Raw genomic sequence first — 23,711 nt, 5'->3', positions numbered from 1 at the left:
TCTTGGAAGACTGTACACTTGAATCAGATAGCTAAAGTGAGAGTTAAGTCCTGTAGCCCAACAGTGACATGTTTCAAAATTACTGTATAACTGCTTAAGTTTTTGTCAATAAAGTTCCTTAAGCCCCTGAAGTTCTGGGGCATGTCCTGTGCTGCTCCTGTCTCAGTAGAATCACCCAAGTCTTCGGAGGACTTGCCTGCCTGGGCAGTCTAAGCGTGTTTGGTAAGGGCCAAGGAGCTGGTTCTCAGAAATCTGAGGATGAACAGGCAGAGGAGATGCTCCCCTTTTATACAGTCAGTCAGTAGCTCTCCTGTTGTAGACAGGATTTTATTAATTACCAATTAAAGATGTATAAATTTTTTGTAATATTACCTCATTTTTTACTCCAGGAATCAAAGTGGCTAGCCTGGGTATTACTGCTTTAATTTAGTTTCTTGTCACTTTATTTTTCTTACACTTTCTTTCTTAAAAGAGGAGCAGAATTCAAATTATTAGTAAAAGCATGGTAATTTGGTGATTTATTGTTACATTGGTCTGGTTTTTGTGTGATTGATTGTTTCGTTACAGTGCTTAGGTAAAGGGAGGAAAAGGCAGGACTGTTCCAGTTTTAGCTACTGCTCTTTAGCATACACTGCTTCAAAATCAGCATTAAATACATGCATTTTTTCTAGGTAGTATATAATACTGCCACGTAATGGCAAAAGGGTTCAAAGAATACAGAGCCTGGAAATGTCAAGTGTGGAGGAAATGAACTGGCATGCTATTTTAATTTATCTTCTTTTTTATTAATCTTTATAATGTTACATAGGCAGAAAGTATGCATACTGGTTAAGGGTGAAGGCAAAGACAATGATCTGCATAAGAAACAATGCAGGCAACAAACAGCCATTTTGCAGAAAGGTATCGTGTTCCCCATAAGGAAGTCAGAAATGAGAACTCTCCTTTCTGGGGAACTGCTCGTGTAAGAGCTCGGACTGCTTTGGATCATGAGGGCTGTAAGCAGACTCTAAGTTACCTGCTCAGGTAATGGCGTGCCCTTTGGAGAAGGCACAGTGCTGCAGTCCAGCATCTCCCCTCACAGCCCCACTAATGTAGGGAAAAGATTCATTTTCCCTTGAAAACGGCAAGTGATCTTAGAAATCTCAGATACAAGGTTTATCATTGCAATGTGCAGTTGTATGTGTTTTGAACACTTTCATAGCAGTAGCTGGTGATTTAAGCTTAGGATCTTTTAATTTTACTAAGAAAAATTAAATGTTGAGAGAACATCTCCACAGGGAAGGTCTGACTGCAGATGTACCCTTGCTAGAACAGGAACTGACAGAGTCTGTGCTGAACTCCATATTGGTTTAGTTACAGTGCTGTTCGCAGCTCAGCTAGCTTGTTTAAAGCTACTTTGGGTATTTCAGCATGAGCTGCTAGAACACCTTTCCTTCAGCCTGGGTATTCATTCAGGACACAGAGCATAATTTTCTCCTTTCTGGATGCCTGTCTCCAGCAAAGACAAACATCTGCGTGATTGTAGTCATGTTTGGCAGCAGCATAGGCATACCCTCAGATCAAACTATTGGAGGACAGTTGCAGCATCTAGCCCTCCTCCCTTCATTCCAGTAAAATAAACATGATGAGACTTCATTCACACCAATTAATTTAGAGGTTTGTGGACTATGAGTAATGGAGCAGTACATACATTTCACATTGAGTTTTTCTAGTTCATTCTAAAAAAATTTGAAGCATCCTGCTGGAGATAGCCATGGCAAGGCCCTACCATGGAAATCCAGGCAGTGATCTTGGCTGCCTGTGTCAAGAATCCTGGGCAAATAATTTAGGAAATGGGGAAGAACTAGTTTTGAGGAGGGTATTCCCCTGAATTTTTCTGCTATAGTGGTGTAAGAGCAGGGATGTTAAGAACTTCTCTTCTTGAATCTCACTCATTCAGGCTCTGTGGTGGTTGGCATGCTTTGGACCACCTCCTCAGGGTCAAACATGGATCCATTTTTTGTCTGGAAGGATGAGCCCATTGCTGCACCATGTGGCACATCCTCAGTTGGTCTAAATTGGCATCATGAATCTACTGCAGAAAATCTTGGCTCTGTTGAAGTCAGTGGCAAAACTCTCACTGACTTCAGTGGGGGATCAGGATTTATTCCAGCGAGTTCAGTGGAGGCACAGTTTTTACCAACTGCAGATTCGGCTCCATTGTTTGACACTTGTTCTCAGTTTGGTTTTGTTTAAAATTTTAAAGAAGGTTCTAAAACAGCTCCACTAACCCCTAGAGCCCATGGAACTTTTGGGTCTTGGCCCCGTGTGATAAGATAATAACACGTGCACATAGAACTTGGTTTCTGTATAGAAATAAACTTCTACATGAAGGCAGTTACTGATTCTTTTTGCTTATATCATTACTCTGCAGTACAGCTGTTATCCATATTAAAGCATATTTTCTAACCTCCAATTTTTTCAAGAATAAAAATACATCTTAATTAGTAGAACTATTGGCTGGGTTGTTTTGTATTTCTATAATATACTCTGTCTCCTTATTTTTTTCTGGATGCATCATATACAAATAAGAACTTTGATTTCAAATATAGGGCCAACCCCTCTCCCTTTCAAGTTTATGAGCAGAAGTTATTTCAATTTGAGCAGGATGGGATGGATGGAACATAAAAAAGCCACATCATCAGCTTAAAATACAAGTCCAATAAAAATGAAGTTGGAACTTTACCAGCTGTGTACTGATGAAAGTATATGAGATTTTAAGTAAGAGAAGCTGCTCAATATGGACTCACAAACAAAACAGAACAAAAAAATGAGCCAACAGAAAAACAAACCGAAAGGAAGAACTGGGAGAAGGCTGGTGCAGACAGCAATCTCAAGCAGAGGTCATTCGAAAAGGTAAGTAAAGGGATGTTTGAATATAATGTACAAATTGATCTACTCCATTATTCAGAATAATCTTTCCCTTTTTACCCTGAACCTAAAAAATGGGAAAACCAAACCAAAACAACAAGCCAAGCAAGCAGAAAATCATGTGCTACCATAACTGATCAGGCCTGGGGTCCATAAAACCTAGTCACTGGCATTGAGCAGTACTAGCTAGTTGTTATTTTTCTTCCATACCCTTCACTTGTGTCCGTATATAGGGGTGGAAGGTAATAATTGGACCCTTAGTCATAGAGGAGCAATAATAGTCAAGGATACCCAGGAAAATTCCTTGGCAGAGGACCAGCTTCCTGCAGGAAGCCATTGCATGCAAATTTCCAGAGAGGTATAATACATGCAGATACAGTGCGAGCCAGCCTGCGGTAGGTAAGGCCGTGGACTGGCGAGGACAGCAAGAGCACCAGAAGGGCTGTTAGGATTCTGCAAGGTTAAAGAGTAAAGTGGTGAAAACAGCAAATGATCCCGATAATGTAACAGCTGAGTAAATATATACATTATCTGAAAGGAGTAAGCGGTATGGCATTTATCCTGGCCATATGGAAACAAATATAACTTGTTTTTTTCCATAAAGGCCACTCTTGATTATTTAATTATTTTACAAAAATCTCCTTCTATATCGTATTTATAGTATTCCTGAAGGCTTTCAGGGTCTCTCCCTCCATTTGCAGATACTTAATGTAAGCTGGCTTTGCAGCAAGTAATTTCAGTCTCATTAGAAAACAGTCCAAACAATTTTTTCCTGTGAAATGGCTGCTTAGAGTGATTTATTCGATCAGATGAAGATCCCTGATCACGGTTTGCCACTGTTGGTGGCACTTTTTTCCACTTGGGTCCTTGCTTTCACCGGGAAACCCAAGACTCCCGACAAAACTCATGCCGAGGTGCCTTAAGTTTACCTAGTCCGGCTCCGGTTTTCTTTGACCACCAGTTTCCAGGTGAATTTCACAGACTGGGGCGGGGAGACGCGCAGCCCGCGGGTCTCGATGGCAGGACGCTGCCCCGGGGGGGGCTCCCGAGCACGGCCCGGGGTGGGATGGGGGGCGGGCGGGTGTGGCGCGTCGTGTTTCTTTTTTTTTTTTGCTGCAAACCGCTTTTGGCCAACTCCCGTTCCCCGCTCCCAGAACCCGTCCCGGCGCGGCCCCGGGAGCGGGAAGGTCCCGGTTTGGGGAAGCCCGGCGGGGGCGGAGGGGAGGGGGGGGGCAGTCCCCGCTCCCCCTCGGCCCGACTGCGCCGTGGTGGCAGCGCCTCTGTCAATCAGCCTGACTTCACTCCTGCACGCCCTTGTGTTTCCAGTATTATACCCCCGCCGCCTCCTGGTGTCTCTGCTTCGCTGCGAGCCGGGAGCGCGGCCGCCACTGCCGCTTGCGGCTTTGCGGCTGGGCGAATGCGCGGGCGGCGGGGCGCGGGGCAGCGCTGAGCGGGCGCGGAGAAGCGCGGAGCCGGGGGGCTGCCGCCTGGCCCGCCCCGGCTTTGCTGGGCGGCTGCTGGGCGGTGCGGCGCTCGGCCGGCTGCTGGGCAGCCCGGGCGCCGGCCCCCCGCGTCGGGCCGGGACCGCCGCGATGGACCCTCCCGCGGGCATCGCCTGCCTCCTGCTCTGCTGCGCGTTCTCCCTGCCCGCCGGCGCCCTGCGGCGGCCCGGGGACAGAGGTAGGTCTCCGCCGGGACGCCGCGGCCGCCCCCCCCCCGCCGCCTTTTGGGCTGCTTGGCTTTGGCCCCCCCCCCCCCCCGCCCGGCGGCCGAGTGCCTCGCAGCCCGCCCGTCCGAAGTCGCGGCTCGTCTCCCCGCGGCTCGTCCGCTCCCCCTTTGAACTTCTTCTGCGGCTACTTTTTACCGGGTTTCCAGTTGTTTCCTGCGAGCGGCTAGGCGGGGACGGGGACAGGGGCGCACCCGCGCCGCCGGCGGGGAAGGGACGCGGGGAGAAGCCCCCGCCGGCGGTGACAGGCGCCGCGCCGGTGCCCGCAGCCCCCGCGGCCGCCCGCTGCCTGCCCCACGGGAGGGGGGCGAGCCCCGGCGGGGCAGGGCTCGGTGCCTGGAGTTCCCCGACGAAGCACATGGCAGCTCGTCCGCCTCCTCCTCCTCCTGCCCCGGCCAAAACTCCCGGGGCTCCCGCCGAGAGCGCTGCCGATCGCTGCCCGTGGCGTCCCCGTCAGCAGCCCCGCTCCGTCCCCGCCGCACCGGGGGGGGGGGTAGTTTGAGGGACGTGCCTTTCCCTTGCGGGCTTTGCCACCTGCGAACCGAGCCCCTACCCCTGCCCCTCCGAGCCGTCCCGAAGTGGATCTGCGCCCTCTCATCGTGACTGGCCACCCAGGTGGCCCCACAGTCCCCGGGGCGAGCCGGGCACCGACCGGCTGGGAGGGGGTGCGGGGTCCCGGCTGCGTGGGCAAAAGGGTAGCGGGACCCGGCTGCGTGGGCAGGAGTGCGGGGTCCATCCCGGGTGGGGAGGCTCACGCTGCCGTCCGGTGTTTTGGGGGGGGGAGCAAAAGGCAAGTTTGAATGAACTCCACATACTTCACGCCAGTGAATGAAGTGCCTGTACAGGGTGCAGTGTCCGTCTGCCTTATGTAAGTGTCTGCTGTGCTAATGAATAATGGAATAAAAATCCCGCGGCATCAGGATGTGTTTAGTTCTAGTATCTCTCTCCTCTCTTGCTTTCTCCCTGTAAAGATCCAATTCTGAGGAATATAGAGGAGTACAGCCTTGTCATCCCCACCAGCACCGATTCAGAGGGCAGGTTCCTATCCCACTTGGTGTCCGGACCGCCAAAAGCACGCTTCAGGAGAGCTGCGGAGGACTTGCAACATGAAGCAGCAAATGAGCAAATATTTTACAATGTCACTGTTTTTGGAAGAGAGTTTCACTTCAGGTTGCGGCCAAACTCCAGGCTTGTGGCCCCTGGAGCAACAGTTGAATGGCAGGAGGACTCTGATGAGACTCACGTTGAACCTCTCTATGGGAATTGCCTCTATGTTGGGGATATCACTGATGTGCCAAACGCTTCAGTCGCTATCAGCAATTGCGATGGGCTGGTAAGTTACTTTTGTTATTATATCAAAGATAATTACATTAATTTCCTACAGTCTTTAAATATAAAATGTGTGGACTGTCAGAAGCTCACACCTCATATGGTAACTGTGAATGCAAATTAACTAATGTTCCCTTGTGTGGGAATAGCTGCGCTGCACCAGGCACTTCTTTACAGACAGTGGCACTAGAAGTTTGAGCACATGCTCTGTGGTAGCTACTCTGGAACAGAGCAGCTGAAGCCAGGGTTTATGTTGATTTGTGGTAAAGTTACTTGAGGTGTCTGATGCTTTGAAACAGAGGATGAAATGGCACGTTTTCAGCATCCTCTCCCACTTTTCACTTGCAGTCTGGGAAGGGAAATTTTAGAAGAGTTAATCCCAAATAATGGGCTGGACTGCTCTGGAAACAAATTTGATAGGTGAAATATGTTTTTTGCCCTGGAAAATTTTAATTTATTCAAAGTCTGTTTTTCATGGATTTCTCACTCGGTGAGTTTCATTGCCTAATCAAGTGATTGATGGAAAGTCACAAAAGAGTTTGGATTTTACAAGCAAAACGACTCCCTGCGATACGTTTTGCAAGGCTGTGTGTTTTAAAACTTGCTGCAGCTTTCTGTTCTGCTGTGTATGTTCAGCAATCAAATTGTAACTGTTTGTCCCTGACGTCCTAAACTGTCATACTATCATTTGAACAGTAATTACTGCACAGCAATTTGTTTATTGAGAAAAGGGCTATATTTTTGATAATGAACAGTTTATCCAGCCCATATTTTCTTGCTATACCCTTTAGAGTTCATAATTTTGAGATTACTTAATTTTAATGCATTCTGTTCTCTGCATAAAAAACCAGTATGAGTCAGTTGTATTTCTGTTTATTTAATTATAGGCAGTTGTTCATTTGCTGTGCCAAGAAGATAACATGTATGGAGATAGTATGTTGGCTGTCTGAGAATGGAAGGGAATCAAATACTTTTCCCCTTACTCTTTCCTTTCCTGTGGTTTCTCCTAGCCATGTGCATTCCTGTTTTGAGAAGCAGGTTTTAGTGTTGCAGTTGTTTGATGTGGACAGCTGGCTGGGGGCAAGAGGAACACCAGGACTGAGCAAGAAGACCAGTTCAGAAAGCAGAGTATGAGCCTGCAGGTCTGCCTCTGGTGGGGAAGCAGAAGTTCTTTGCTCTCCCCATACCTAGCACAGATCATTTTGTGTAAGGCAAAATTTACTTGCTCTGGGCATTGCAGAACTGGGGTGGAGCCAAAGCTCTTTTTCCTTGTTTGTCTGTGTGGAAAGGTGGAGGAAGATCCTGTTGAGGGCTGCTGCTTGCCTTGTGCTCTCCTCATCAGCACAGGCGTTGACTTTAAGGGCAGTGGGGGAACTTGTTCCTTCTTCCTCCCAGTGTTAGCCAGAGTGTGGACTCCTTATATTGGAGAAGAGTGTTACGATAAAATATAACAGGAGTTAAAGCCAAAGTATGGATAAGACTCTAAAGGTCCAAGGCCTCATGTTGCATGTGTAAATGACAAAGTGTTCATAAAATGCTGCTCTTTTTGCATTTGTAAGTAACTCCTCAAAATGCAAAGATATGAAGCCAGGTCTCAATTCAGTGGCACTCATAAATGGCTAGAATCCAGAAAGCTACCAAAAGAATTTTAGTTTTCAAGCCGTATCCACAACCTGTGTGCCTGCCTCTTATCAGCATTCTTCTTTTCGTTAGAAGAAGCAGGAGAGTTGGTGTAGCACAGGAGCTGCCATGTTCTAATCTGGATGTCATGCTGGTTCTCACATGGCACTACAACTTCTGTGATTCTGCTAAAACATTTGGAAATGGCTTAGTGTTTCCTCCAGTGCATATCTACATTGTAAATGTTGCAGGGCAGAGACCACGTTTGGTTTTGCCCAGGTCACTGAAGCCTTCCTGCAGGAAGCATTACCTCAGTACCTTTAAGCATCTGGCTGTAATGATTTCCCTGAGATTGTGCAGTAAATCTGCTGTGGAACAACAAATTGAACTCCAGTTCCTTGGGTACTATGTTCTATCTCTACCCATCCCCTCCATCTCAGTTTCTTTCTTTCATGGGGGGAGAATTTAAAACAGGTATCAGTAGAATTACACGAACTCCAAGAAATGGTACTAGTGGTTCCCCAAAAGCCACTGGTCCATGGACAGCAATAATGAGCCACTAACACACTAAAGTTAGTACTGCACTTAACTGTCTCTCGGTTTACCTTTTTATTTCTTGTGTTTGCAAGGAGTATTGAAAAGACTGGAGCAATGTATTACTAGCAAGACATTCTTAGAGGCCACTGGGCTGTATGTTATTCTCAGGTTTATTGGTATTTCAGATGTGAATGCAGACATGGACAAGGCTATTCTCAATTGGTTTTCTATGTCTGTTTTTTTCTTCACACCTAGTTTGCTTCAGTGGAGAAATTCCATAGTATCATGGATTTTCTTTCAGTTGCCTAACAATATACATGCCAGGGCCAATGTTCCTAACATACCCCAAGTATTTCCACCTCCTTTTCTAGATTACTCTGGAGATAGGGATGGTGGAACTCTCTGACAACTGAGTTGTCAACTGACAAGAATTAACGTTGTTTGTTACAAACTCACTTCATTTAATTCCTAGTATTTTCTTGAAGTGCTTCCTTTTGAAGGTGGTTTGTCATCTGTCTATGCTTCTGGTGGGCTTCCAGCTTTTGCATCCAGACATTAGGTTTGAAATAATACTTGAATTGAAGTTTCATAGTTTGATTTTACACTGCAAACTTTTGTTGACTGAATCTGGTTCAAGTCAGTGAATGCATCTGCCACCTTGCCAACTTCTGATGTTATTTCCTCTGAACATCCCCTTTGGTTTGCACTTTACTGCCAACTGTGTCTTATTTTCCAATTATTGTCTGAGAAGAGTATGTCTGGTGGTGTTGGTATTGCCAAAACGAGAAGTTGTTGGAAGGCATTTACATGAAAATAGTAGATCTGCAAACAGATTTTTGAACTGTACTATAAATGATGAAGGTTTTTAATCTGCAATAATTCTAAAAAATGAAAAGGTACAGTGAATGCATATACAGAATTATCTGCTGCCCTGACTGAGGAGATACACAGTTGGTTTGGGTACTCCCAGTTTTCTGCAACAGAAGTCCATGACAAAATTAGTTTTATTGACCTAAAAATCAAATCAGAGACAGATGAAGAGAACTTCTGAAGTATGCAATCTAGGTGTGTTTTCAGAGCTGAAATGAGTCTTTACAAATCATTGGAAAGTTAAAGCTAATCAATAGCTTTTTAACAGCTCTCTGAATTATGGATGTGATTTTTACCATATTAAAAAAAAAAAAAAAAAGTTTTGTGAAAGCTTTCCTGCTTAAGATAAAAACACTCTGGACAACTTGGTATCATCTTGGTTGGCATGATAGCATTCAAACTAATTTTCCACTGAGTAGGCAGAACCAACACGGTCAGCTGTCTGTGGCCCGCAGACTGTTGTGGAAGATATTGCAGTTTGAGTATGTTCTTGGTCCTTGGCCAGATCCTTACTTGTGGATGCAGGTGGAGGATGAGGGAGCTGGCTGTCCTCTCCAAGAGTTGGTTGTGAAGGAGAAGTGGTTGGAGGCTGTAAAAATGCCATAAAACAATAAAGAGTTAGAATTACGGTAGTCCTTCCAGATTATTGCCTGAACTATGGGAACTCCCTTTCTTCACCCCAGCGGATGAACCTGCCATTGTAGAAGAACTCTTTATGCATCTGAATTTCTTATTTTGATAAATACTTCTGCAGTGCTTGAGGCAGATGTGCCAAAAATGTCTTCTTTGGGTTGACAGGATGGCAGTATCAGGTTGTGGAACTTCAGAGACATAAACTCTCTCCCTGTTTCCTCATAACATTCGTAGTCTGTGGGCTAGAATGTGTGCTTAAACACAACCAGATACAGGAGAAACAGAGTATCAACACCACATCTGGTATGGATAATGAGCACGATTAAATTAGGCTGCAGTGCAGAGTCAAACTTACTGACAGGATCCTAAAAGACTGAGGATCACAGCTTCATGTTGAATAATCAGTATGATCTAGTACGCACTGAAGCAAATAGAGGAACGTCAGTTTCAGTAACACAACATGATGTCTTAGCTCTGCTTCATTAGTATAATTCTCTTCCTTTTTAACAGTTAAAATATCAGCTGTCCAAAAATTTGACTATATTGTCATTAAAATGGTAAGCTATTAGAAGTAGACATTTAGAAAGTAAGCAGTTCAGGACATCTATGGTTGTATGTTTTCTTATGGAACTGTAAGCATTACATGTCTTGGGGTACCAAGCCATAGTCACCTTACTAGTATAATGGACATAAGTGTTTCTTCTTATGTGCTGAAATAGGCAGGGTTTGCTCTACAACATTTCAGTCTTTACTGTATGCTGTAATAACCCTCGCAGACTGGTTGAGAGGAGGCTGGTGGCTGGCTGCTTGCCCAGATGCTATTTCTTCTAGAAATGCTTGGGACGCCAGCAGCGCTTTTCAGACTCATGCCCAATACTGATAGTAACTGTAGTACTGGCCTGACCGGGGTGGGTTTGTGGTGATCCATTTGCTTTACTAGCCAGTCATGAATTTTCAGGAACTGACTGGTGCTTTGGCTGCTGTCAATGTAAGTGCATGTCTGTCAGTTGTCCCAAGACCTTGTTATGTATTATTTCCATTATTAATATTTCCTTGACTGTTTTAAAATCAGATAATGGAATATTTTTAATTTTTGCAGTCTTTATTTTACAGGGGTGTATTGATATAATCTAATTTTTAAACTGTAAATGTAGGACCTCAGGTTCCAGATTCAGTCAATGGTGTTTCCTAAGAGCAATTCCAGCTACCCATGTGAAATGCCCACCTTTCTCCTTCCTGGGGGAATATCCCCCCCCCCCCCAGCCACATTCCCTGCATTCCTGAAGACATTTAAACACCTTGTGAAATCTATCCTTGTTTAGTATAATCCTGCTTCACTTTGAGCATGAGCTTGAGTTCTTTGAAGTCAGTGAGTTTTAAAGTTATATTCTTAAATACCTTCCTGACAGAGATGCTTTCTTGGAACTGGCCACAGAGCTGAAGTTGAATTCAACTCACCTTAGGTGGACCATGTAATTTACCTGGGTAAGAGGGTGAAGGATCTGCTCACAATGAATACACAATGAGAAGACAAACCTGCTTATATAACTCTGTTATTTTTCCTTTTAGACATCCATCTCCTGCTTTCATATGGATTTACAATTTAGTTTTGTTTCTGCTTTATCTGTTTTTTGGATTACACTGGTTTGTGGTGTAGCAAAAAAGCAGAACTCAAGGTAGCACAATATTGTCTTCAAAGTCTGGTCAGGTCAAGAGCCTGACAGTTATAACAGATGCCTGCTACAAATAATTCCAGTAATTCTTTTTCATATGCTATGTTCTTAGCATTTACATTATGATCAGGTTGCATCCATTTTTAGTGGATTAAAATTTGGCATATATAATCTCTTCATTTGGGAGCATTTTCTCTTTAAATTAAAACAAAATCAAACCAAAGTTGCCATCTGTTTTTTGTGTAATGGCAAAAACCACTGTGGGCTTTTTGCTTTTTGGACAAGTAGAACTATAATACAGTGGCAGAAGAAATGCAAGTAATTCCTGTGACACAGTATAGAACAAAATTTAAAAGCCATTCTCCTTAAGAAAACAGAAGCCCTTCCTCTGCAGGTGGTTAAAGTGGGCTCTCCATTAACCCACATGGTCTTTTGAATTCAGCAGGGGTCTCTACATGTTTAAGCTAAGCATGTATGTAAATTTTAGCACAGTCAGAGCCTGACTGCACATCCACATCCATACACGTGATATGAGACTTGCATTGCCTGACAGAACGCAATGGAGCTATTTTGATGCCTAACACTCAAGCATATCCATATATTTTCACAGGACGGAGACTTTGCTTAGTAAACCATTCTCTGGGTTTCTACCATTCATGTCTCTGGCCAACACTAGCCTAGTTGGATAGCCCCTTCTGTTGTGTAAATTACATAGACTTTCCCTTTTAAAAGTTATAGTCTGAATCACAGAGAGTGTAAACACTATGATTCAGCCTCTAACTGGAGTAAATTATCCTCATTTTGCTGTCCTTAAAAGAGGCTCTGTCATCAGTAAGTACTATTTTTTTTCTTTGCATCTTCTGTGCATGGATAGTCTCACCTACGTTTTATCTGAGAGCAGAGTAAGTAATTTCCAAAATCTTACAGGTGGACACCATCTGGACAGAATATCCTCAGGCAATCAAAACTGGTATCTTTGTGGTATGTTTTAGGCCTTTGGATAAAAGATAGGTATTTCCTTATGTCCTATTTGACCTTGTGTTGCATTGTCCTCATTGTAGTAGTATCTCGGCTGTACTATTCTCTTCGACCACACAAGAACTAATTTTCCAACTAGAATATTAAACCATGTACAACCAAGAAAATGTGCCTAATGGCTCCTTCTACTTTCCATCTTGAAAGATCCAAATATAGTAACTAATTTTGATAAGGTCATAATTACTTTCTGGGGTAAGCAGAACATCTATTTTGAGAAGACTGTCCCTCTTCAGCTTCCAAAGGTGCGTCCCTTGAAAAATGCTATTAGCTTAGTTAGCTACCAGCTCACTCCTTCCTCATGGTGTGGCAAGGTGTTCCAGTATTCTCTGAGAATTTAACAGTACAGACTCCTGCAAATGGCAAGACATTCCCACATTTTGAGTTAATTACGTGTTTACCTTTTGCTACAGAAGGTTGGAAAATATTTTTTTAGATCAAGCAGCATTCCAGCTGTTGCATGGAGCAGGACCTTTTCTCCACAGATCACACTAGTATTTTATTTGACCTACTTCTGAGGACTTTTTATTAATGGTGACTGTTGGTTTGTAAACAGGTCACACCATTACTTAATTGCACACTAGGACATTTCTCATACAGGGTCTGATTAAAACAGAGAATCAGGAAGCAGGTCTTCAGTCTCTTGTAGGGGGTTGCACAACCTTGCATTTGCTTCCCGTGAATAGCTCTGATGTGCACACCCTCTTTTTCAGATCACCTTCATCCTTTATTGCTTTCCTTCCTCCAAAGTTTTAGTAAGTTCTTTAACACATCACATCTGGTTTCTTTAGCCCCTTTATCTGTGTGTGTTTTAAATTCATCTTTGTTTGCAGAGTCTCGACACAGCGGGTTCCCAGTTTTAATAGTCTGCAAAATGAAAGGCCCACATTTCACATGCTATTTTCAGCACCGTTCTATTAAACTGTAACATTGAAAAGAAGAGTGTCCTCTTCAAGTGCTGAAGAGCACATCGCTTCCTCATATCTAAATCACAGTCTCTGCTATAGATCTTCTGAGTTATTCCCAGGTCACAAAATGTCTGGTACTTTCCTCAAATCTGGAGTTCCTGGAGTCATAAGTGTGAATCTCAGCATTAATTTTTTTACTATTTCTTCCAAGTAACTATTTTCTGTTTAAAGTAAATGTTTTTAAGTAAGAGTTTCCCTCAAGGAAAGGACAGAGAGACGCAAGTTGTATTCTTTAAGTCTCAAAAATCACCAGGCCAGTGAAAATCATCCCAAGTATTTTGTTTTGAAGGTGTCGTTTTACAGTACAGATGAGTCTCTCTTAACACCTCATTGCTGCTGGGAGGGGTAATCCTGTTCCCTTGGCTGCTCCCAGTTCTGTGCTCCCTTTCCTCCTCTGCTCCGGCACCCTGCTTCTCTTATCCACCATACGTTAACCCGGTGGGCGAGTGGCCAAACCAGTGAATTGCTGCCTGCCAGTTTAGCTGCTTGAACTGGTTCTCTGTGGGGCGAGATGGACATTTTAATAGGCAAAGAGATGAAAGTGGGAATGCCCTCAGCTGGGATCCAGGAGAGAAGTGAGATTGCTCCTTTGGTAACAGATAGACTCAAGCAGTATTGTAAAACCACATCCTTATTCTCATGGTTTTGAAATGGGTCTATTTAAGGGAGCTCGACTTGTGCCTTTGAGCATCAGAAGTTGGAACTGCAGTTTTGGGCAAACTTACTGTTCTGCTCTGTGGATGATGGCTTTCCACTTTGTAGCTCTGCTTGATTTTTTTTTTTTTTTTGTACTTTGCAATAAAATTCCACCTCCATTGGAGGAGAGGGTTACGGGATCAGAGAAAGGAGTGGAGTTTGCTGCTGTGGGGAGGAGAATAGTCATTCTGATGGCGGAAGGGAGGGTGAGAAAAGCACGGGGAGGGAAACGCAAATTGCTGAACGGTAAAAGCAAAGCAAGAGATGGGAATCTCTCCTGTCTTGTGTGTAATTCTGAGAGAGTTTGTCCACTGGCGTGTGTTACGTGGGCTGGCTGCCCCTCAAGTGAGGGAGGTTCAGTCACTGAACATGGTAACCTCAGTATCATTTTAGTCTCTCTGATCCCACAGAGAGAACCTGCCCTAACCACTAATTTATATACTTGCCTTTTTTTTTTTTCCTTCCCCTTCATGTCCCTTGTAGGACTGTATCTACTGATCTGTTTGTTTTCCAAAACTTTGCCTTGCTAAAACTGAAGTCCCATTTGTACAACTTGCTGTTACTCTTTGGTCTTGGTATGCTAAGCGTGTTACAGTTTATCAGCATTCCCTTCAGGTTTATATTCTTTCTTATTCCCTTTATATTGGTTTATGTCAAACTTAATATTTTGCCTCTTTATTGCTGCACTTGTGACCTTTATCTTCAAAATAAATAAATACAATTAATTCTTCACTTGTGCAGCTCTCCATGGAGAATTCAGAGGTAGAAATTGCCCAGGGTCTGTGGTACTTTCTGACTTTTACACCTGCAATGTACAATATTATCACTTTTGACGTGGTGAGCTATAAATAAAGCTACTTTAACTTTCTTCCTACTGTCATTCCCTTTAACTTTTCCTGTAGTTGCCACCTCTGTGTTTGAATTTCATTATATGGTCAGACCACTTTTTCCCAGCATTTAACCTCTAGCCGGGTGGACCTCAGGGGACAGATTACAATCTATTTTCTACTGAAATTAAGCATGAAACCTACTAATCCTGTAATGAGAAAGAGTCAGTGAACATCATTGCTATCTTTGTGGGTAAGAAGAGCTCCTTCTACCTGTAACTAGATAAAGCTTATTTAATGAATTTAAGTTATTTCTCTTTACTAGGTGTATTGACTATAGGTAGCTGCTGTTATTGCCTTTTAAGGAAGGTGAACTATTTCTACTAGAAGGAAATACCTGGCATATGGTCAACTTTTAAACTGGTCTTCAAAAGACATAAAAACAAAATATCTTTCTGAGATTTTAGGATGACACAGTACCACATCTTGATGTAGGCCCTGAGTCTTTAAGCCTTTATTAATGTGTTTTCTGATTTACTACCACTGTAAGAATAATGAAGTTGACGTGAGGAGAAGAACCTGCATGGCTAACTAGCAGGCTGGCCAACAGCTCTTCCTGACCTCTTTTCTTTTACCCCATCACTTACAGTACTTAGAAGAAACAGTCCATGAAAGGGCAGGAGTGATTGAATTTTGTATCCAATACAGCCTGTTTCTACAGGAGCCCCGAGTGTAGCTCTCTCAGCCTCCTGTTGTGCCTGCTTCCCTCTGTTGCTGTGTAGCCCCTCATTTCTGCCTGCCTCTTCCTTTTGTGCCCTATGGGCTGCTGGGCTGCAGCAGCAGCTTCCACCATGTCCAGTGGAGCTCTGGGCATGTATTAATTAGCCCCCTTAGGTAAACCCGTCCTGAGGCACCTTCACACCGCGCACCCAGAAGGACAGGGACTGCAGATTCTGTGCTACTCTTGCACAATTTGGCCTGTAGGAGGAGTTTCTTTTGCAAGTTGTGCTTCTGAAAATGTGCTTTTTGGCATGATATAATGAATATTGTACAGTATAGGATGGGGAAAGTAAAAATAATACGGCAAGTCCAACAGGAAAGAAAAGGCGTATGTTCTTGGGAGTAAAAATATTCCAGGAGCTAAACATAGTAATAAACCATTTAAATTTTAATACAAATACAGTAAAATGATAGAATTTAGAAGGGAAGAGGGGAAAGCACAGATTTTACTCCCAAGACTTGCCAGTTTTGCTGATATTTGCCCCATGTGCGAAAGACAGAACTAACATCCAATTCCTGCCCAAAGCAGACGCGTCTTGCATGTTCTCCCATGGTCAAGTGGGTGGCTCCCAAGGCTGGTGCCAGGGCCAATGTCCGTGGCCATTACAGCAGTTGAAGGGCAGACCTGTTTGCAGGACAGAGCCCATAGTTCAGAAGTGGAAAAAGAGCCTGCAGAAAATGCAGAGATTAGCTAAGGATAGGTGGCAGCACAGGCTGTGGTTACTGTTTTAATAGTGGCTTTATTTGTTTTAAATCATGGCTTTTGGGTAAATCATGTTCATCCAACTCATATGCAGAAGAATATACCGCTTGATTCTTTAGAGTGTTAAAATTGCTAGGCTTATTTCTTTCCCCAAGCAGAGGAGCTGTGGAAGGAATGTGAGAGATGTTGTTTGGAAAGCATTCTGCAAACCAGAATGTATTTAAAAAACAGTCTTTGAGAAATAAATCACTACCTGATGATGAAGACAGCTGAGCTGGGCCAAGAGTCTTTCATGTGCCAACACTCTCTCACGTGACAGGAGTTATATTGGAAGCTGGAAGGCTTTGAAGCTTGCAAGGCTGAAAATGTCTAAAAATTGTCATATGCTTAAACAAAGTAATAGCTAGATAAAAATATGGCTTTGAAACTTTTCAAAACACCTCTCTGTAGAACAGTGTGAACCTTCCTAAGGTCACAATTGTTTACCTGTTGGGAACACCCCCCCCCCCCCCCAAACCCAGAAGCACAGATTTTACACCACCTCAGTTCAATACCAATAAAGAGCTTAGGGATGAAGAAGTTTTAGGGATGAATTTGGATTGATTTCAGATTCACAACAAAGCTTGAAGTCAGAGTTTCCTAATAGTTTTAGGTTTCATTATGAAAATGGCAGATCTGCCATTCATCAGTAAACCAAAATATTTAATCCCCAAATAAATGCTAGAGGTGTCTGTCAATATTACATTTGTTTGCAAAGTTATGGCACGTTAAGGCTGACATAAGCAGTAAGTGTAAAAATGGGATTAATCAAAGGATGATTTACCACTCTGAAAGAGGACTATGAAGCTCAGTCTGGATAAGTAATAGACAAGCAAAAAAAGACAAGGCAATTTACAAGATGTCTTGAATTAATTTAAACTCCTCAGTAGGAAAGGGTAATGAATTCACTATGAAAATAAAGTTGTTAGTTTACTGCAGTCAAATTAAGGCCAAAGGTAATCATATGCATCTTATAAAATAGAATAAAAATGCTGAACCTGTGAAAATATAGTATAATCTTGCACTTATCTAAACGGAGAATCTTCCTGAAAAAATAGATCTATGTGAAAGTTTATGTCATGGTCCAGCATAATTTTGCATAAAGGCCTGGGAGGTTCCATGGCAAGTAGCTGATCTTTGGATTTGTTCTAAAACTGTTGAAGTGAGTGTGTTTAGTTTCACTGGCTTCATTTGGCGTTGTATGGGCAGGTTGATTAGCAAAGAATTTGGGGCAAAAAGCAAGCCGTGGAGTATTCCACATCATAACCTTGTCTTTCACCTTGTTCTCTGTCCCCTGGTGCGGTGCTGGTGGTGAGGGAGGTGAGTACGAGAGGCTCAAGTGCAGCTTTTCCCATTGCTGTTTATATCCCATGTGCTGGATGGAACAGGACAGAACTGCATGCTTCTAAAACTGAAATAGCTCTGCTAAACCTTCTTCCCCTTCTGCCTCACACCACATCCCCACCACAGAAGAGGTGATGCATTAAGCAAGGGGGAGGGATCAGGAGAAACCCTCCTCTTGTCCATGCCAGGAGGATGAGGCAATTCCAGCTGCCTTGAATTTGCAGGCTCATTCTGACAGCTCTTCTGTCTCCTTCTTCCTATGAAGATGGGGCCAGAAAGGAGATTTTCCTGCTTTCTGAGACTGCCCGTCTTTGCTTCTGCACTGCTGGAGGTGTGGTGGTGGGAAGAGCTTTCTCTGCCTAAGATATTAGCTCTGACCTCAATAAAACTAGCATCACTTGCAAAAAAAACCCCAAATGTCAAATACAACCCCTCCAACAAAAAACCCAAATCATGAGAGCGAGCAACATTAGGAAAACTCTAATTGCACATCTGCTCAACAGACTTTTGTGATAACTCAGCAACAGCTAATTGAAACTCCTGGATTGTAAATATGCTTCTAGCCAAACTAGAGTTTACTTTCTCTGATGCAATCTCCTTTCAACTCCCTGTTGCCCTCTGAGATTCTGGTGGTCAGTGTTCCAACAATCTGTCACTAGATGGGAAGATTAGAAGTTGGGTCTATTCAATTATAATGAGCCAAACCTCTGCTAATCTGCATCATCGTGTCTCCGTGGACTTCTGGGAGCTCTGTCACTTTGCATTAGCTGAGGACCTGGCCTTATGTAATTAGATGTTTTCACACTCTTCTGGTGACATGCCCTCCTCTGACAGTCTGGATTGCAGGCTACCATGGTTTGCAAAGAGATACAGTCATTTTTGGGAGGCAGCAGGACACACAAGATCTGTGAATGTGTATATGCTATTTAACATGAGATTTCGTTAAGTAATATATTCAGGATTTGTTTACATACTTGGAAATAGTGAAATGCATTGGAAGAGGAGACCGGGGATCCTGGCATCTGTGAAGGTTCTCAGAGTCCTCGGTCACGAATGGGCAGATGGGTTTAAGACCTGTGTCTTTAACCCATCTGCGGGCGCTGCTTGTTCTCATGCAAAGTGTAGGCTCACTGAAGGCCTCATGGCTTCTTGTCTCTGAATTACCATTCTGATGTAATTTTTGTGACATTGTCATGTTATCATGCAAGCCTGTAGAATTCATGACACCACTGGCAAAACTGTTGAATAAATACGATGCTAGTAATGTGAAATTCATCCGTGATGGATATACTTAGGTCTTTGAAAGGTTTAGCTGCTTATGGCAATTTGCTGTTCCTTTGGAGGAACTGAAAGAGATGTTTGCTTTGTCTTGTGGATTCAAGAAATATTTGTGCCTAGGTAATGTTTTTATAGTGCACTTCCAGAATGAACTCCACACCGTCTTTAACCCAAGGATATAATTTTGGAATATTGAATCACTGCTTGCAAGTCCTACAGTATGTTCTAGCTATCCCACTGTGGGAAACTGTTGGTTTTTTCTCTTTTCATTTTATATTTGTTTATATTAAGACCACTTTTCACTGACGTCAGAGACCTATCAGGTCAAATTTAATCCTCTATGTATCTCTTCCACGCCACTGAATCCATTGCTTTGACTTAATACAGTGTCGACATTTGCAAGGAGTCTACTAAATCTTTAAGTTTAAATTTTATTTTGTTGTTAGGACATCACATTCTTAACTAAAAAATGCAGAATCACAGGCAGAACCTCATATGTAGAGGCTGCTTAGTGACCTGTATGCTATTGGTGACAAGTTGTGAGATGCTTTAAAGTATCCTTTGAAAGAACAATGAAGATAGACTGACCCCTGTCTCCTCTGAGGAAGTTCTGATCTTCCGTAGGCTGCTTTATGGAGGAGTTGTTAGCTCTCAAAGAGGGCAACTGAATGCGGATTAGAAGGTGCTTGAACATTTTATCAAACTGGAGACTCAGAGAAGTTTTGAAATTGCATTGAGATGCTTCAGTGGAGTTACACTTTTGGCTACTTCTAATTAGTAGAAGGTGACCTTACAGCTTCGCTGTGATGCTGCAGTGTCATGAGGGAGCAGAAAACAGTGACAGAAACACACATTGAGCATCTTGTCATAAAGCTGCCCATTTGGCTCCATGCTACCTTGCTGGCCTTTTAAAAAAAACACTAAACAAAGTTCCGTTAAACTTCAGGAGCATTTGGTGAACCATCTAGTGAATATTGCCGGGGGGCATTCTGTCATACCGATCAGAAGAATACCCGTCACCACTGGCATTGGGCATAGGAGGAGTGCAGGTTGCCTGAAGTTTGATATAGAGTCCTGTTGCTATTCAGTAGCTGGTTTCCATAAGCTTCTTTAACATCCATGCAAGTTGGCCATGTCTGTGTTTCCTGGCCTTGTAAAGTGGTGGCAGTGGGGGCAAAGCAGAGAGACAAAAGTGGGCAGCCAGCTACCTTTGCTCCAAACCCTTCAGGTATTGATTACAGCTCAAATATCACTAAGAACGTGGCTTAGTCCCTAATAAAGGGATTTTTTTTTTTTTTTTTTAATTCCTGGTCTACTTTATCTGCTGCATTTGGCCACAGCTTCAGAGGAAAGCTACAGAGAGCAATAAGGTTGATTCTGGGAATAGACTTACTCTGTGAAGGTAATAAAAATATACTATGACAGGTAATCAGCTATACTATCTATAATTTTTGGTGCTTCTTGAAACATGAAAGCCCTAGGCAGTGCCAGAGGGCACCATGGTGCACTGGCTAGATTAGCCCTAATACTTATGTTTTCTAGTCTGTGCAGAGGCAGGTTTCTCCTTGTGATGATATCCTCCCCAAAGCTGGTTCTAGGTGATGGTTGAGCCTGTGGGTTCTCACTCCTTGCCTTCGCAGAGCCAGGGACCTTCTCAGCATCACTCCTTTGCCGAGGAATGTGGAGCAAATGGCCATCTTTTTGAAATTGCTGCCAAGAGGTGGTTAATGCGCTCCACCACAGTTAATGGGTTTGAATTCCAAAGCTACACAGATTGTTTGAAAGTCTACCTCCCCGCAGGCTGCTGCTGGGCTGGTGGGCAGTACCGCTCTCCTTTTCACGAGCTGGAAACACTTTCTTCACTGGAGAAAAATGCGCTGTGGTTCCTGCAAAGGAGCGTAGTGTTTGGAGCAGCAAGATGACTGTCTCTGTGTGTGTTTTGGGGGAGAGGAAGGGATGAGTCAGAAAAAAGGCCAAAGGAAAGAGCAGTTAGAGACATCTGATCAATGTCAGCAGGGCAAGGTGCTGAGCCCTGGCACCGGAGTGCTGAGGTGATGAGAATAGCTTATGAGTAGCCCATGCAGCAGGAATGAGAAGAAAACACTGTATTGCTTAGCTATTCACAACAAAATCCTTGTTCGGTGAATATTCTCCTTTAACAAGCACCTCCAGAAGGGAGAATGAAGTGTGAAGCGCTGTCCCCATTTATCCTCAGTGCTAGTCTGCGGGGCAGGGCTGGAATACTGACTCCATTTGAGAGCAACCTGAACTTCTTGCACTCACAAACCAGTACACGTGCCAGTACGAGGTGAGTCAGGGCTGCCCAGAGGCACGAGGCAGATGGGAGCGGGGAGCTGGAGACATGCGTGCCCATCACCAACACGTCCCGTGCGCTGCAGGACAGTCCCCTCCAGAGCTGCTGTGATTGATTCCATGGGAAGGGTTCACAGCTCCAGCCCAGAAGGGACTGAAGCACCTCTCATCCTCATTTTGAATTTTCTTCCTTCTCTGTTAACATTCTGCCAAAGCTGTTTTCAGGGAAAGTTGTCTCCCAGCCTGCTGTGCTGCCAGACTGGACTAATGTGAAATAAAAAGAAAAAAAAAAGCCCAACAGCACAGGTTTGGTTCTTTTGTTTGGGCTTTTAGGAATTTAAAAAAGGATTCTGTGGCTCTGCTGCTGAGTCAGCACTGGTGGGATGTGATTTCTGAATGTGATTTCTGTGGTCAAACTTTGCAAAAAGCTTTGATGTTTAATGTGCCGGACAATTAAAGCATGCTGCTGTGTAAGAAATGATGCAGTGGCTTTGTGCGGCTTGGTTGGTATTGCCAAAATGGGTCAAAAGTATCAGAAGAAGGTTTAATATCCCTGTTTACATAGTATCATTTTGCTTGCTTTGTGGTTCATTAATTTTGCAGCGACTAGGGTATAGTCTAAGAGCAGAAAGCCTCCTCTCTCTATGATAAAAATAGCTGGTGCTCTCTCCTACTAATTTGATTCAAGTGGTTATGGAAAGTCAGCTGTGTTACATATAATACTGACTGCTCCACTAACAGAGCCTTCTTCAGTTGGGCGTTGACTGTCTTAATGCCAGCTGGTCAGGTTTGGATGTTGTCTGGCCAAACAGCCTTAATGGGTTAATCACATAGGTGAAGTTTTCTTCAGAGCAGCCCAACAGATAGCTGTGTTGGCACATCTAAGGTGGTGCCAGAGAAATAACAAGTGTTTGAGGGCAGGACCTTTTAAACACAGATATATTGCCAAATCTATCTTCCCGTAGGGTGAACCTTCACGTACTTGCACAATGTAGGAGCCACAGAAATAGCTTCAGGAAGATGAAACCTTTTGCCGTCCTAATTGTGGGAAGGTTTTTCATGGTGAAGTGGTGCATACGTTTAGATTCCTTCTGACACTTTAATCAGATGGGTAAAAAAGGGCTGTCCAGCTGGTTTTACGAGATGTTCAATAATGAGATTTACTTTAAAGCCAGTAAAAACCTTAGGAAGGTTTTAAGATTGTACTTTAAAGTGTAAGCTGGGTGTATCTGTTCTTTTCCTAAGGGTGTTTTATTTGATTCTGGTACTAATTCAGGAGTTGGTCCAAAGCCCATTAACGTAAATGAAAAGAGTTTTATTGACTTTGATGGGATTTGAATCATGCTGCACTAATTAAATAGTAAAGTATCCATTAGCAGTGAAGAAAACAGAAGAGAGGAGAGCCAAATACTGTTGTGACGAACCCTGTGAAGTTGAGTGAACTGCAGCCAAAGTCTCAATATCTTTACAGATGAGCTTTTCCATATTTTTCTGCCTCAGTCCTTTTGAAATAGATACAACTGTGGATTTTTGAGAGAACTGAATTTATAAAGATCCTTACAATTGCCCTGCCTATTTACAAGTTTCTGTAGACACATTTATTCAACGAAGGTAATAATAAGAAAAAAATGGGAAGTGTGGTGTGACAGAAGAAAAAGATAGGCTTTAAACAATATTGAAGTCAGGTGCTAATAATTTACCCTTGTTTTGCTTGAATATTATTGTAAGGTTTTTAAGGAATACAGATTTTCTAGATTCCAAAGAAAAGAGAAACAGTTTTTCAGTGCTACTGATGCTCTAAGTAGAAGGTAAGGGGAAAAATTCATGTACAACACATCTGGGAAGTCTACATAAAAAGTAGGTTAGAGTTTAAAAAAAAAAAATATTTAAAAAAGGCTTTTATGGAACTAGCCACAGAATCAATCATGTACAGACAGATTAAAAATACAGTAATAAATTAATTTATACGTGCTGCTGGATGGATGCAAAAATGATCTGGTATTTAAAACTCAGAAATGCGGTTCCCCGTTCCTTTTGCCTGGGTGGCAGCAGTAGCCCTTGAATTCAGTAGCCTACAGCACTGTTGAGACACTGAGGTCAGCACTCACAAAAAACATTTACAGGAGTTTCCTTAACTCCTGTAACAGTGGGATGGTTGGAAAAAACCCCGCATTTTAAACAAGTCAGATGTGTTAGAATTCAACTGTAACCATGTAAGCTGAAGTTTTGAGGAGGCTAGGTGCCCATCTGTGTTTGGATGTCAGTTCTCCTTAGGCGTCTTTGAAAATACAGCCCTAAATGAGAAATTTTCTAAAAACATCTTTCTGGCATTGTTTGCCTCCTGATGCATTTACAATGAACGGTAGTGTGCTCATGCCAGTTCACAAGGTTATTTGCATTTCAGATGTTTGTCTTCAGGCTTGCTAGCAT

At 43.2% G+C, this 23,711-nt stretch overlaps 1 protein-coding gene across 2 annotated transcripts in view; it reads left to right on the top strand.

Annotated features, from left to right (window-relative positions):
* Positions 1 to 3,872: 3,872 nt before the first annotated feature.
* The window catches only part of ADAMTS2 (ADAM metallopeptidase with thrombospondin type 1 motif 2), a 189,751-nt gene continuing 169,912 nt past the window's right edge, over positions 3,873 to 23,711 (top strand). For both annotated transcript variants that reach the window (XM_075056671.1, XM_075056670.1), the window contains exons 1-2: positions 3,873 to 4,590; positions 5,608 to 5,969. In XM_075056671.1, the coding sequence (XP_074912772.1) occupies positions 3,927 to 4,590; positions 5,608 to 5,969 (1,026 nt within the window). In that variant the 5' untranslated portion in view covers positions 3,873 to 3,926. The remainder of the gene's footprint in view (positions 4,591 to 5,607; positions 5,970 to 23,711) is intronic.

This window comes from Buteo buteo, chromosome 24 (assembly GCF_964188355.1).
Source record: "Buteo buteo chromosome 24, bButBut1.hap1.1, whole genome shotgun sequence".
In the NCBI taxonomy this organism is placed as follows: domain Eukaryota; kingdom Metazoa; phylum Chordata; class Aves; order Accipitriformes; family Accipitridae; genus Buteo; species Buteo buteo.
Note: the sequence above shows the minus strand (reverse complement) of the source record. Positions and strands in the feature narration are given on the sequence as shown.